Source organism: Leucopleurus acutus (assembly GCF_964270905.1).
Source record: "Leucopleurus acutus genome assembly, chromosome: 7".
NCBI lineage: Eukaryota > Metazoa > Chordata > Mammalia > Artiodactyla > Delphinidae > Leucopleurus > Leucopleurus acutus.
The window spans coordinates 80116857-80133306 of NC_139150.1; the positions used below are offsets into that span (position 1 = coordinate 80116857).

Sequence of the window (16450 nt, forward strand, 5' to 3'; positions counted from 1 at the left end):
TGCCGTTACAAAGATAGGGTCATTTATTCACGTTATATTACTGGCTTTTAAAGGCAAAAATACAGTTCTGTTTTGAACACCAAGGTCAGACATTCCTCCACTTACAATGGTAAATACATACATTTGCATACACGGGAAATCGAAATACACAGCAAAACAGGTCTCTAGGACAGGGACGCTCCCCTCCCAGCCGTGTGGGGTGCCCCACATCCAGCCCTCAGGTCAGCAGAGATCCTGCCCAGGCTGAGTCAGCACCAGCATTTCCTTTACCCTCTTATGCCACCTCTGCCCTCCAATCTTTCCCAAAGGCCACTTTACAGGGTCACCAGCAACAGAATGGACAGAAATAGAGAAAGTCACAGCACATGACAACTTCATGGTGACAACTTCCAGGTGAAGGAAATGGTCCCTGAACCCTCAGCCCTGAACTCCCCAGTGAGGAAACAGGACCTGCAGCATCTCATGAACCAGGCAAGGTCCAGGCCTAACCTTGGGACCCCATTAGCGCACCGGAAGATCAGCAAATGGAGAAGAGGTGCAGCAGGATTTCCCTTGGTCCTGAGAATGAACCACATACTTGACTATTACAATGGAACATGAAAGAAAATGCAATAGGAAAACAAAAAAGAAAAAAAAGTCAGAATTTTGTTTTAAGAGTAAAGTAAGTAACAAAGAGGTTACTACCCAGGATATTTGTCTCCTCTCTTCTAAGGCACTTTGGAAAAGTCAGGATCTGGGGATAGAAAAAGAGGCCTTCATTCTTTGCACTTCCCAAAACTCCCTGTCAGTACATTCCTGGCTTTATCAACATCACTGTTAAGGAGTGGGGAACTGACAGAAGGAACACTCTTTGCATAGCCCAGCTGCTTCTGCAGTGGAAAATAATTTGTAACCAATACAAAGGCTTCTGGAAAAAGAACCACATTAGCATCTGAGATGCTCAAAGTGATAAAGGCACAGGTTCAGACTGGGGCCAGGCATCAGCTCAGCCTCTACACTGAGGGCTGGTTTCCAGGCTGCCACCAGCTGTAAGGTCCACTCTGAGGTTAGAAAGCTGAATTTTAAGCCCTCAGCCCAGGCTGGACCCAGCAAGGGCACCCAGTGGCAGGAACTGCCTTGTGCATCTCAACCCAGGCCGGCTAAAACCTCTGGCAGCAGAGGTGGGCTTGGGGAAGATACCGCTGTGGGTCAGCCTCCCAGAAGTGGGAGCACCTGCTAAAAACCTGAGGGGGAATGGGAGGCTTTAGGCACCAGAGTGGTCGTGGGGGACTGTGGGTGGTTTCAGCCGAACTTCTTTCTAGATCTCTAATGAAAAGGCACATTCACGCTGGAGAATGAATGTTTGACCCTGAGCGCCACAGGCCAGTTTTAGGGAACAGGCAAGAGGCAAAGGAACAAAAAGGGGGAGGGAGGGAAGAGAGAGGCAGCAGAAGGGAGGAAGGAGAAAGAGGAAGGAGAACCGGTCCTGCGAGGTGGGCCAGGCAGAGTGGCCATCAGAGCCCAGGAGGCAGCACCCAGGGGCCAGAGGGAGGCTTCCTCCTCCTGCCTTGGCTAAGGGCCAGTGAACAACCTCACGGCTGTCATTTACAGCTCCACAGCCTAGGGCCCTAGCGGGAGGTCTTGGGGTCAGTCTGAGGAGGTGAGGGTTCCCTCAGCCCTGCCCACCGGGGGGAGGGGAGGGAGGTGGAGAGGTCAGCCAGGCAGGCCGAGGCTTCTGTCTCCCCCAGGAGTCCAGCTCAAGTAGTGCTGATGTGGAGGCCTAGCTCTCATCAAGGGGCCCAAAGATGACTCTGCTCTTCAGAAAACCTGGCCTGCCAGCTACATCAGAGGCCCATGTGTGGCCACTATAGCATACATCATTTTTTCCCTTAAAAAATGCTCAGTCCCCTCCCCACATTTAAAACACCACAATAAAAATACATGGGAAATTCAAGTTTATATAGCATGCTCAGAAAAATAAATTGCCACGGCTAAACACTATGCAATTCTGGATCAACACAAAATCAAGCTAGCTCGTAATTAGAACCTGATTTGTTCTTTCTTTAAAATACTACAAACTGCTATTTAAAAAAAGGATTTACATTCAGGAATCAGACAATCTGGAGAAAGGCCACTGAATGTGAGAACACCCAAGGCTTTTGCTCTGGTGGCTAAAGTCACCTTGGAATTTACACGTTAGCAGGGTGAAAGGTCCAAGGCTCAAGTTTTAAAATTCTTTTGCTAAGGAAAGACACACACACACACACACACACACACACACACACACACACACACACACAGTGATTGTAACAGTTGCATACCACGGAAAGAGGGTGGGGAGAAGGGGATAAAATGAGAATGGTTGAAATCGTGTGGGTTTTTTTGTAATGTGACACCCAAAAAACATCACACCAATCCAATTTCAGCAGCACTCTCCAATTTTTCATAAAGTAATAATACCACAATTTAAAGCAAAATTCTTACCTATATCACAACAAATTAGCAGTTTTTCTCAGGGAATGAGTCCCACAGTCACCAAATTTGGGGCTGTGTATAGCTCTGATTCTTTGGGGTGACACTGTGAACATGTTGAGAACCCCCCAAAGGCTGACAGTTGCTATGCTTACATACACCTCGTGGGGCTAAGAAGTCACATGCCGAGCCAAGTTGGGGGCAGAATATCCCACTCGTCCTGGTCGTCTGGAAAGGCGTCTGAATGATGAGCCGAGAGGGTCTATCACTCTGATTGGTAAGAATGAGAGGGACCAGCCCAGCAGGTTGGCAGAGACACACAGCAGAGGTCCCTGGCCATTTTCAGGTCTCTTATCATTGCACCAAAATGCTAGCTCGGTGTCCCGATGTCCACTGTGATTTTGGTATACAACGGGTATCTCTGCACGTCCAACACCAGGTAGGTGAGTGTGTTCAAACCGTCAGAGAGCATTGTCTCCTTTGTGTGTGCAATTCGGTCGAACCTACAAGGAACAAACGGGCAAAGGGTTGAAGCCAAAACAAAAATCTTAAAAAAAAAAAAAAACTTTAAACATTTGTACTTTTTGGCCCCTCCTCCCCACTCCTACTCCAATCCTGTCCTGTGGATTGAACCCTCAAGGCATGAAGCCCATTCCAGAGCTTCATTCCTACAGCCTGCCCCACCTGAAAGGGGAAAGAAGGAAACACACACAGGGGAGAGAATAAAACACAGAACACACCTCTGAGGATTAGGTTCATTTTTCTTGTCTCTTGAGTGGCGGATCATCCGACACTTGCCGATCACAGCACTTGGGCGAGATACAGACATGCCTTTAAAAGCTAATCTGTAAGGTGTAAAGAGACAAGTCGTCATTACAGAGCTTCCATAAGGCTCGGGTCCCACAGTCCCAGCTGCAAGACTCTTGTCCTGTCCACCATCCTGTCAGCTGTTCTCACCCAGCCCACACCCCAGCCCAGTGTACAGGCATTGCTTAAAACTCACACACCTTTCCCATAACATTTTCACTGGTTCTAGATCGTGTTGGTGACCACCCTGTGCCAAGCACTGGGGGTGTCTGCCCTCACGGACTTTATAATGTGGTTGTGCTTAGCACACAGGGCCATCGGTGCCAGTATGGAGGGGACGAGGGAAGGGTGGCGATGCGCACAACAGAGGGAGAAGCAACCAACTCTACCTGAACAAGACTAGGCACAGCCAAATCTTGAAGATGAGTGGGTGCTTTTGCCGGAGCATTTCGGGCAGTCAGGACAGCACAGGCAAAGGCAGGGAGGCGAGAGCAAGCACAGTGCCCTCAGGGAGTACCACAAGCTTCTGGGGACTGGTGAACAGGGTCTGGGGTAGGAAGTGGCCGGAGATGAAGCCGGAAGGAAGGGCAAAGACGACATCATGGAGGCCTCCTTAGAGCTTTTAGCATCCCCAAGAACAGTGCCAGTGTCGGACAGGGATATAACACAGTCATCCCTCGGTATCCGCGGGGGACTGGTTCCAGGACAACACCCCCCCTTCACAGTGGATGCTCAAGTCCCTTACATAAAATGCTGTAGCATTTGCATATAACCTATGCACATCCTCACCCTCCCATATACTTTTCTTTAAGCCTTATTTATTTATTTAATTTTTATTGGGGTATAGCTCCCATATACTTTAAATCACCTCTAGATTACTTATAATACCTAACACAGGGACTTATCTGGTGGCGCAGTGGTTAAGAATCTGCCTGGCAATGCAGGGGACACGGGTTTGAGCCCTGGTCCGGGAAGATCCCACATGCCGCGTAGCAACTAAGCCCGTGCACCACAACTACTGAGCCTGCACCCTAGAGCCCGTGAGCCACAACTACTGAGCCCACGTGCCACAACTACTGAAATCTGCGCACCTAGAGCCCGTGCTCCACAACAACAGAAGCCACCACAATGAGGAGCCCGTGCACCACAACCAAGAGTAGCCCCTGCTCACTGCAACTAGAGAAAGCCGGCGTGCGGCAACGAAGACCCAACAGAGCCAAAAATAAATAAATAAATTAATTAATTAAAAATAAAACCAAATACTATGTAAATGATATGTAGCTAGTTGTAAATACAATGTAAATGTTATGCGAATCGTCGCCCGTGCACAACAAATCCAAGTTTTGCTTTTTAGAACTTTCTGGAATCTTTTCTCCCAAATATTTTCGATTGAAGGTTGGTTGAATCTGTGGATGTGGAATCCACAGATATGGAGAGGTGACTGTATACAGTGTTTCCCAAAGGTTTTGGGCCAAAGGGAAGTCTCTGATAAGCAGTATCAGAATGGAGAGCTGGGAACAAGACTAGAGGCAGCCAGAACGGGGTGCAAGATTCTGTGTAGGTTCTGGGGGAGAAAGGAATGAGGACCAAAACCAAAGCCTTGACAGCAGGAATACAAAAGTAAGCTAAGAGGCAGGAATGGCCGGTCCTAGGTGACTTCAAGGTTCCCAGCCTGGCCTCCCTCAGTGCTGAACTAGTGCCTGGCACACTGCCAGTCGGTACACAGTAGGAGTTAGGTTCCTTATCTTTCAGGAAAGCTGCTCCACGGGGAGGAGCAAGATAGGGGTAGGGGATTAAGGGGTAGAAACTACTATGTATGAAATAAATAAGCTACAAGGATATACTGTACAGCACAGGGAATATAGCCAATATTTTATAGGAACTACACATGGAGTTTAACCTTTCTTTTTTTATTTATTTTTTATTTTTTTAACATCTTTATTGGGGTATAATTGCTTTACAATGGTGTGTTAGTTTCTGCTTTATAACAAAGTGAATCAGTCATACATAAACATATGTTCCCATATGTCTTCCCTCTTGCGTCTCCCTCCCTCCCACCCTCCCTATCCCACCCCTCCAGGCTGTTACAAAGCAGCGAGCCAATATCCCTGTGCCATGCGGCTGCTTCCCACTAGCTATCTACCTTACTACGTTTGTTAGTGTGCATATGTCCATTGTGAATCAGGGGCTTCCCTGGTGGCGCAGTGGTTGAGAGTCCGCCTGCCGATGCAGGGGACACGGGTTTGTGCCCCGGTCCAGGAAGATACCATGTGCCGCGGAGCGGCTGGGCCCGTGAGCCATGGCCGCTGAGCCTGTGCGTCCGGAGCCTGTGCTCCACAACGGGAGAGGCCCCAGCAGTGAGAGGCCCGCGTACCGCAAAAAAAAAAAAATTGTGAATCACTATGGTACACCTGAAACATATACACTGTACATCAACTATACCTCAACTTAAAAAATAAAAAAAATTGAAAAAGGAAGAGAAGAAAGCTCCCCCACAGACCACTCATCTTCTAGTCCCTCCACCCTCGGAAGTCCGTCCTCGGGGCTCGCTCCTGCCAGCCTTTCTGATCACTCAGGTCTGTGCATCACAGCAGCCCTGTACACCACCATACGGGCCCAGCTGCCAGGTGTGGTGCTGTGAAAGCAGGTTTGTTTCTGTCTGGACTCCCTGCTCAGGGCTTCAGTGTCCTCCTCCTCACTGGGCCTTCCTGGCCCAGTGCTCTGCATACTGGTAACAAATCTGGACACTCTAAAACGTTTTCTTCAAGGCCTGTATTAAAGACTTGGGTTGATGTCAAGTTCCCACACGAAGCTAACCTTAAATGACTTTGGGTGCTGCTCTGACAGACACCTTCCGTTAATTATCCAATTAACATACTCCAATTCAGAAAGGCACTAGGGTGTATTCTGATATCAAACTCAGTGACAAGTTCAGACCGGCTCCCAGAGGGAGAAGGTGCTTTCTGCCTGCAGCCAGCAGGGTTGAAAATTCCATTGCCAGGAAGAAGTGAGCAGAATGTAGTTTCAAATGCCACGGACAAATGGTTTTTTACCATCTGTGATGACAACTCACATGATAAAGGTTTACCAGCTTACAAAGAGGCCCAGGGTGTGGACGGCCATATAGCATGAGTCAAAGTAAATTCACCCCTTCACATGGTTCTTATTGTACATTTTCCAAAAGGGTAATGCAAAAATCACAGAAGCTACTTTTCCTAAAGACACTTTTTCAATTTATTTTGGCTGCGTTGGGTTTTCATTGCTGGGCGTGAGCTTTCTCTAATTGCGGAGAGCGGGGGCTACTCTTCGTTGCGGTGCGCAGGCTTCTCATTGCGGTGGCTTCTCTTGTTGTGGAGCACGGGCTCTAGGCACGCGGGCTTCAGTAGTTGTGGCTCGCAGGCTCTAGAGCGCAGGCTCAATAGTTGTGGCGCACGGGCTTAGTTGCTCCGCGGCATGTGGGATCTTCCCGAACCAAGGCTCGAACCCGTGTTCCCTGCATTGGCAGGCGGATTTTTTTTTTTTTTTTTTTTTTTTGCGGTACGCGGGTCTCTCACTGTTGTGGCCTCTCCCGTCGAGGAGCACAGGCTCCAGACGCGCAGGCTCAGCGGCCATGGCTCACGGGCCCAGCCGCTCTGCGGCATGTGGGATCCTCCCGGACTGGGGCACAAACCCGCGTCCCCTGCATCGGCAGGCGGACTCTCAACCACTGCGCCACCAGGGAAGCCCGGCAGGCAGATTCTTAACCACTGCACCACCAGGGAAGTCCCACCTAAAGACACTCTTTATCACCTATAGCACCTACAGCAGGGCACACCTAAGAATTTGGGCTGGGTGGGAGCTGCATTCCTCCTGAGGGTCAATCCTTGCAGAATAACCAAGCACTGGTAGAGAGACCAGAAGTGAAGGGAGACACGGAAGAAAGAGATCTAATTCGTGACCATTACCTGTTAAAAATGTCATCATCTTCACCTCCCCAGCCCCAGTAGTTATTAGGAAATCCATTGATGGTGAGAAACTGTTGTTTACTTAGAGCAGAGACACCTCCAAAATACTGCACATAAGGTAGGCTGGGGGAAAAAAACAAAAACCAAAACACACACACACACACACACACACACACACACACACACACACACACACACACACGACCAGTGGTTAGTAAGTTTTGACTTTTTGAAATAAAGCTTGTTCAAAATATAAACACTTCTAAAGTTATTTTTATTCTCTGGAACTTTTAGATTAGGGATTTATGGGGGTTCTCCTTGTTTGTTTTGTTTTCAGATCAGACTCAAGATTATCTTAGAGAAGACACAGATACCAGAAAGTAGAATCTTGCTCTTTCTAAGAACACTGTGTTGCCCCTGTGGTTATCTAGAAAATCAGTCTGTGACAAGAACATAAGCCCAGTTCTGTTGCACCACTCAGGAACCTGCTTCCCATGTGTCTTGCTTGCTCCTGCACAGGAAATCCTTGTCCAGAAGGTCCTAGAAACGGCAACTGCTTTAGAGTCTCCTGTGCCCACCCTGCCAACCCCCCCTTTCCACCCCCAGCCCATCTACAGTCTAGCTTTCATTCTTCCAGAGATATACTGGCTTCAACACTGACCCCAACGGTCAAGACAGCATTTCTGAAAATTTGCTAAAATAAAATTTTCTTGGAAAATTCTACCATATCCTGACTTAGCAAAATGTATAATGGTGAATCTATTTTGACACATTTTCAAGGAGTAGGGCATCTGGGCTCTCATCCTTCCAAACCTTTTTGTATTTCAATATTTTAGTGGTTATGAATTGTGGACTCCTGAGGGACGCAGAGGAAGAACTGACGAGAAATGTTAAGAACGTGGACATTCCTAGAGGCCAAGCAAAGGCCTTCCTGTGGGTCTTTTAAAGCTTGCGGTTTTGTGACAACCCTGTGTGCAGCTCCAAACCACACTTGGGCTCTTACTGTAATCCAAAGAGACCAAAACCCATCACACAAATGAAGGAAAACTCTAACTCAGACTTTGAGGGGGAAGTCAGCCAAACCATATAGAACATATGAAAAAAAGATGCAATTATTATTTTCAAATATATTCCGGAATTCTGACTGTAAGCATACACAAGCAAAGATCCCTGGGAGCCTGCTTTAACAAATCAAAAATAATCTACTTGTAAATAGGTGTCATCATTTAAGTGCCGAGTCACCCCCCTTTGGCATACCGCACATTACAGTCTGCACTTGTAATGTGAGGGTTTGAACCAGAGGTAGCCAGGCCATTAAGGCTTCTTCATAATCAGTGTTCTTATAGAAATGGACTCTTAGCCACTTCAAGGGGGAAGTATATGCTATTTTGACAAGATTTGGTTTTCTTGTCTCTGCTGCTTTCTCTTATCTACCTGCCCCATCTCCCAAGCCTAACTAGTTCTGGGTAAAACAAACACGATGCTGTGGTAAAGAATTAGGTAAGCACCACCACGCTTCAAGGGAGGAACTCAGAAGAGCTGGTGTATCTCAAAGGGAAGAAGATACACAAACAGGGAGGGAGAGAGGGAAGATAGGAGGGTACAGAGTGCCGTTTGTAGTCAAATTTCCCCCCTTTAAGACAGTAAGTTTATGGTCTGAATGCCTTTAATTTGGAGGAAGGACTTCAGAGCATCCCTACATTCATCTCACAGCTCTCATGCTCCCAGCAAGGGAGGACAGAAAGGAACGATGAGAATAAATGAGTCTGAAAGAAGTTGTTGTATCTAAACCAAGGCATTGCTGGGCGGCAGAGGCCCGCCACACTGCGGTAGTCAGCCGAGGCCAGGGATGCCTAGCACACGGGTACCCGCAGCGCAGCTTCCCAGAGCTCCTGTGTTGACTCAGAACAGGGAGGGAGAGCTCAGGGTTCTCAACTGAGAGGCGACTTAAAACAATTTTGTGTTGATACAAACGTGGCTAAATTACGGAACAAAACGCAAATTTCTTTTTTAAGATTAAAAAAAAAAATGGACTACCAGGCTATTTTCCACCTGTGACAATGTGCTTTAGATAACACTGCTGCTCCTGGGGACAGGCTTCAGCCAGCTTCCTCACAAGAGGCATTTTGGTGGAGAAGTTTGAGCTCCAGTGTTTGAGCAGAAGCCTGTGCTTTGCAGGGACACAGAACCATGTTCCTTCTTAAAGTGCCAAGGAACATCTACTGAAGTATCCAAGCCCAAGAATTTACTGGGGGAAGATGATTCCAATTTGTTTCCCAAACTGTGTGGGGAAGGGGAGAGAAGAAAGTGAGGTAATACAGCTGCTGTTTGGAGCCTAAAGACGAACACCATCCCAAATATAAAAACTCTTCTTGCCTGGATGTGCAGAGGTATGGGTGTTTCTGGACTCCATTTTCCTCCTTAAATAATAACTGACTATGGGCTTAAAAAGCACCCAGTTCTCAGAGGAGGCATTCTCCTCCAGAGCCTAAGAGGCACTCCATCTGGGCTGGAGGAATTGCATTCCCTAGTTGTCACATAAGAGACAAATATGTTTTCTGCAGATTCCGGTGAACACCTCTTACCTAAATCCAAACTTATCCATTGCTACAGAAATGTGCCGTGGCTGTGAAAAACACCTGTAGGTGTTATGGTCGTTCATTGGAATGAGGTCCACGTCACTAAACACAAAGCAGTTGTAGCCATAGTCCTTCAAGGCCTCTTTAAAGCCAACGTTGAGGAGCTTCGCACGGTTGAACATGGATTCTCCAGCCTGGTGCAGAAACAAAAAAAGTGGTATCAGATGCTATAAGGCCTTTGAGCAGAACACTCATGGGGACTGGTGACTTCTCCACTCCACGTGGTCATTAGACCAATCTTGGGCCTCATTTTCTGCCCTCACTTTACAACTCAATACCGAATGGCATTCCCTGAATCAGCAATCCCACTTCTAGGAGTTATCCTGTAGGACTTGCAAGTGTGCAAGTGACAGGTGAACGTGTTCACTCTGTTCATCACACGTTCACCAACACAAAAGATTGCAAGCAATGACGTAAGCATGACCAGGAAACTGCTTAAATAAACCATGGTACAGCCATACAATGGAATAGAGCTGTTTACAAAAAATAAGGAAGCTCTAAAAGGAAATGATCATCAAGATGGTATTGTTAGGTGAAAGGCATTTAAAGATACATGTCATTTATTCATATAGTACATAGAAGCTAATTGTGGGTCACTCAGGTAACTGGTGACCATGGGACTTTTTCACTTCTACCTGCTTTGTGTGGTTGACTATGGTTTGATCACCACGTTGTGTGCCTTCCAGGTGTCTGTCACTAAACTAGGTACCAGAGAAATACGGCAAACCCAAATCAATCTCTGCCCTCGCAGTGCTCAAAGCGTAGAGTGGGGAGCAGTGTGATCCTCGGCACTATGGACACAGTGTGTACGAGCGAGGAGGACACCTGCTTCAGGGTGCCAACCGTCGGGTCCCCCAGAATCAAGTGTGTTGGTGCAACGGTACTTCACATTTTATTTAGTTCTCTTGCTTATTTCCAGTCTCCCCCCACTAGAACATAAGGTCGATGAAGGCTGGAATTTTTTACTTTTCATTCACCCACTGCCTAGAATACTGCCTGGCATAGAATAATATCTCAGTAAATAACCCCTGGATGGATGGATGGATGGATGGATGGACGGATGGATGAGTAGACCAAAGATGGACTTCAACATACAATGGCAGATGGCAATCCTTTTGGGAGACTCCGACCTAAGGGTCACCACCATGGGTCTGTGCTCTTACCAATTACCAATTCCCATGACCCCAGGTTAGTAAGGATAGTAACAGCATCGACACAGCCAGCCTTACACTTAGTTCACAAGCCCTTCCATACCCATGCTCTCATCCTGGCCAGAATTCTCCCAATGTTGCCATGAAGAAACTAAGGCCACATAAATGACACAGCTGGTGCTGGAGCCCAACACCCTGGAATCCTCACTGAGTGCTCGTTCCCAATATCTCTTGGGATCAACAAGATCAGGGCCCTCTACTTTGGGGAAAAAATGTGCCCCAGAAGGGCCTGCAGTAGCTATATAGTCTCAAAGGTAGAATGCTGAATATCCTCTCTCCAGGACTCCACCAGGCTGCCTGTGTGAGTACGGAGAGCACAGACAGTGCCACAGCCCCCTGTCTCAGGAGGGTGACTCAGGGAAACAAACCACTTGAGAAAGACAAGTACCAGAAAGTCAGAAAAAGCAGCCCAGAAGAGTAAATGAAACATCTTACACAAGAGCTCCTTTCTTCAGTCTGTGACAAAGCTTTCTCACCATGCGTGGTAAAGGGAGAAGGCTGTGCCCTGTGGCACTCAGGGTGTTCTCTGGCTGCCTCACCAGTTAAGAATCATTTAGAATTCTGCCTTCAGCTAATTCTGTGTAAGTCATGAGGTCAAAAAAAAAAAAAAAAAAGCAGCCAAAGTTTAGGAAGTGCATATGAAGAATATGAAGTTGTTGGAATTATTACAATAACACATTGCTAATATTCTCTGGGGGATATGATACACCAGGCACAGGTAAGTACTTTTCAAGCATGCTGCATCACTTAATCATCTCAACGGTCTTGTAACAACCTTCATCCCAAATCAGATTAACTTCATTCCTCCCACACCCTTCTACCTCCCAGTGATGGGAGAGAGGCCTGTACCATCTTCCTCCTCCTGCCCCATAAAGACCCTAAAAGAGACAGCGTTCTCTAACATTGTGAGATAAAATTCAGCCCCACTGAACATTTTTCCAACAAGTGAAAAGGCAATATTCCAACAAAGCCTCTTCCCAGCTGTGTAGTAGGCCCCCAAGGGTGGCTGCCCAACGCTCCCTTCTCTTGGTCCACTCCCCAATAACAGGAGCAGGGTGTTGGTGGCCATGTCTGAACCACAGGACCTGGCCTACTGGCCACGACTGTTCGATCTAAGCAGATGCCTGAATGAGACTACACTAAGCATTCTCCTCTCTCGGGAACTAGAAATATGGAACTATGAGTGGGCACCTCTGGTGCCAAACCCCAAGACCAGTGGAAGCCTGGAAGAGAAACCTAAGGAGCAGACCTGTTCTACCCCTTTCCACGTGTGTTGCGTAACAACTCCTTCAACTCAATGAGGTGCTGCAGTGTCTGGCCCACACTTACAACTAGTGAGGCAGTTTTCCAAAATACCCAAAACTATACATCATTCCTCCCATCCTCCCTCTTAGCCTAGCCTCACCTGTGTGATCCTGGGAGCTGGAAAGGGCAGGGTACACTTTTGCAGGTGTACCTACCAGGGCCCCTAGGAACACCAGAGCAGCAGAATGGTAGATTAGGAAAGTGTGTGTGTGTGTGTGTGTGTGTGTGTTTTTCTCTTCCTCCCCTGGGATTATAGAAAAGTCAGTTCTAGGCTTCTTTGGATGAAATGGTACAACACCTTGGGTAACTTTCTGGATAAGAAAGGCCCTGGGCAGTCTGCCAATCACCACGATTAACAGGAGGTTCTCGTTCCTCTCCAGGGAATAGGAAGACACCCAGCTCTCATTCCTGCCCCTCTTCGTCGGGCACATTCATCCAGTGCATCCACTACTTTATGCACTCAGGGAAACACTGGTCAAGCACCTACTGTCTGGCAAAGCCAAATACACAATTGTGACAGACACATGCACTCTTATCCCAGGAATGCCAGCTTCTTCACTTATTAGCTATATGACTTTGGGACTAGGCCTCCATTTCCTCATTTGGGCACAGGGATGAAAACAGATGAGTTGTGTTCAAAGGGACAATGCATGAAAAGGCTTTAGCACACTGCCTGGCAATGAACGAATGGCAGCTACTCTCATTATCACAGGAGTAGGTTTTCCCATCCATCTTGAACAGTCAGACCTTTTCAGATCCAACCTGGAGACTCCTCCTTCTCTCATGTTTGTATGTGTCCCTCCTAATCAGCTTCAAGATTCCTCCCAAATCCTGCTTCTCTGATGGGGGAATGGGTTTTTAAAAAGGATTAAGGCTCAAGTGAGTTAGCCTGTGGCTCATATGATCAGGACCTCTATAGCAGCAGAAAAAAGTCAGAGAGACCTTGAGAGATGTGTGATAAGCTTGGGAAGTCATACTCAGCATAGAGAAGTTGGTGCACTGGGAGCAGGTGTCCCTCTGAAAGGCCGAGCTTTTTAAGTGCAGGCTTCATCTTACACTGATAGACAAGAGTTAGTTATACTTATCCATTCCTTCTAGGAATGGCCCCGCTTAACAGAGGGAGAGAACAGGGAGAAAGAAGAAAGGCCAAAAAACAATATGATGTTCCCACAGCTGGACAGGGCAACTATCTCACTGACCAAAGCGCGCAGAAAAGCCTGTAAACTGTTTATGACGGGGCATACAATCCTGACAGTGGGTGTATCAGTCAAGCGAAGCCAACAACGATCAATCCAGAGAGGACAGAAGCCTGGGCCTGGTCAGGCGTGCTGGCCTGGGGTAGAGGGAGGAGGCGTGAGGTGGGAAGCCTGGCAGGGTCTACACCCTTAGACACTTCACGCAGCAAACCCAGTGCCCTTCTGGCAGATCTGGGCGGCAGGGACAAATGTCTTAAAAACATCAGATGGGGCTTCCCTATTGGCACAGTGGTTAAGAATCTGCCTGCCAATGCAGGGGACAGGGGTTCGAGCCCTGGTCCAGGAAGATCCACATGCCACGGAGCAACAAAGCCCGTGCGCCACAACCACTGAGCCTGTGCTCTGGAGCCCCTGAGCCACAACTACTGAAGCCCACGCGCCTAGAGCCCGCGCTCTGCAACAAGGGAAGCCACCACAATGAGAAGCCCACACACCGCAACAAAGAGTAGCCCCCCCTCGCCGCAACTAGAGAAAGCCCGTGCGCAGCAACGAAGACCCAACAAAGCCAAAAATAAATAAATAAATAAAATTTTAAAAAGCATCAGATGGCTCTCCAGGGCATTAAAACCTTTTTCTAGAGCCCTCATTTATACTAAACATAAGGGAAGGCAAGTAGTATGTCCACTGAAAACAGAATCCTCATACACTGCTAGTGGGAATATAAAATGGTGCCACCATCTTGGAAAACAGTCCGGAGTTCCTCAGATGGATAAACAAAGAGTCACCATATGATCCAGCAATTCTACTCCCAGGTATATACCCAAGAGAAATGAAAACACATCCACCAAAAAATTTTAAACACCATGCTAAGTGAAAGAAACCAGTCACAAAGGATCACATATAAGATTCCATTTATATGAAATGTCCACAACGGGCAAATCCATAGAGACAGAATGTAGATTAGTGGCCACTAGGGCTGGAAGGAATGGAGGAATTGGTAGCTAAGAAGTACAGGTTGGTTTTTTTTTTTTTTTTTGGCTTAATGAAAATGTTCTAAAACTGATTGTGGTGACAGATGCACAACTCTGAGTATACTAAAAAGCCACTGAGTTATATACTTTAAATAGGTAAATTGTATGGTATATCTCAATTAAGTGATTATCCAAAAAGAAAGAAAAGCCAGCTCCAGAGACAGGAGAGGACCAGAGGGTCCTGTTTCTCCCTCTTTCTCATATATCATTCTTGTCATTTATTGGGTGTCTAGTCCACGCTTAGCAGAAGGGAGACAGAAAAAGAAAAAGACACAAGCCTTGCTTTCGAGGAGTTCCAAGTTAAACAGGCAATTGTTATGGGGCGATGAGCTCTTTAGGGTGGACAGTTACCCGGGAGGGAAGAGAAGGAGCTCTGAAGCCCGGCACATATGGAGAAGTGGAGGTGGAAACACAAACCCAATTCTAGAAAATCAGAGAAGGCCTCGAAGAAGTTAGCCAAGTTTAGTTGGGTGGCATGAGAAGAATATTCCTAGAAGAGCGAGCAGCATTTGTAAAGGCTGTTAGGAAAACAGAGCATTCAAGGAACTACAAGAAATACAGACTGGGAAAGCCAGAATAAGACATGAAGGTGGACGTGGACCAAAACATGGTGGGGGAGAGGGAGGCTGGGAACTCTGCTAAAATACGCAAGGTTTCATCTTTTATTCAGGAGCCCTTGAGGTTTTAAACAAGAATTATGCTTTGTGCGTCAAGGAGGGATTTGTGCCCTACTCCCCAAATGAGGGCAGTTTGGAAGCTGTTGCATGATTCATGTGAGAGACATCGGAGACGAGGCAATGGCATTGGGCAAGCATTGGGCAAGCAGAGAACGCCTCCCCGGAAGGGCTAAGGCAAGGATTCCACTTCCCCATTTCATGCCTCACCTGCTCCCTCGGCCTGTGTACTGCACCTGCAAGCAGCCTTTGTGGGGCTTTCAGAAAAGGTACCAGAATCTGGTCTAATCCCCAGGCAAATCTTGTGGTTACGGCAAGAGCAGCCTTTCCCTGATTGCAACAGGGGACAGATGACCAACTACAGAAAACCACAGCCCCAGTTGTGCAAGTTCTAACAGTCTCTAGAAGATCCACCAAACCACCCTGGCTTCCCTGGATGTCAGGCCCCAGTGTGTACACCAGCACACATATCCCCCGACCATGATGGCTTGGGGGCTGACTATACCTGGCCCCTCCTCCACCAAGAGACACAGCAGCAGTGAGGTTGGAAACATCAACCGGAAGCCCAGGGTCTCAAAGAATCAGAATTTCTATGTGATGGGAGAGACAATTTTGCTGCTGTACACGTGCCCTGCCCATCACAAAGCCACCCCCGCAACACCGACAGTAACCCACAGGCTCTCAAGCCCACAGATCCAGAGGCAGGTCTGCAGGCAGTGCAAATGTTGGCAGAAATACCCTCTTTCATACTTTTCTGTGCCCACTCAGATGCCGAAAGGAAAGACCTAGGCCGAATGGGTGGTAGGAAAGCAGAGGAAGCTCTGGCTGGGCAGCCCTGCGGCAGGACTGACCTGCAGGCCTTGGGATGGTAGACAGGCTGGCTGAGAGGTGATCTCCAGAGAATTACTGGGATTATACAAATGCTGAGTTTGTGGAGGGCAAATATCCACTCACCCAGGATTTCACAACAGTTGGGTCTCTGGCTTTGAACCATAGTAATATGGTAGCCCTGGGCTTGGACAGGGCCCTCAGTAAAACCTGATCTGAGACTTAAGCTCTTCTCCCAGCAAGTGAAGGAAACGGGCCCTTTCAGGTTCAGGGTGCTGAGGGGGTGGTTCTCTGTTTGCCAAAGTAATTAGTCCCAAGAGTGAGCACACCCTTGGCCTCTCCTGGACTAGGACCCACGTCAGAG

General features: G+C 47.7%; 1 protein-coding gene across 2 annotated transcripts in view; it reads right to left on the reverse strand.

The window, feature by feature from the left end:
* Nucleotides 1–16450, reverse strand: part of B4GALT1 (beta-1,4-galactosyltransferase 1) — a 50886-nt gene continuing 34436 nt past the window's right edge. The window contains exons 3-7 of one of the 2 annotated variants that reach the window (XM_082843465.1): nucleotides 9788–9975; nucleotides 7203–7325; nucleotides 3192–3296; nucleotides 2257–2954; nucleotides 1–2220 (exon numbers count right to left, since the gene is read on the reverse strand). In XM_082843465.1, coding sequence (XP_082699591.1) covers nucleotides 2822–2954; nucleotides 3192–3296; nucleotides 7203–7325; nucleotides 9788–9975 — 549 coding nt within the window. In that variant the 3' untranslated portion in view covers nucleotides 1–2220; nucleotides 2257–2821. Of the gene's footprint in view, nucleotides 2221–2252; nucleotides 2955–3191; nucleotides 3297–7202; nucleotides 7326–9787; nucleotides 9976–16450 lie in introns of both variants that reach the window. The other variant, XM_082843464.1, reaches the window with a different exon arrangement.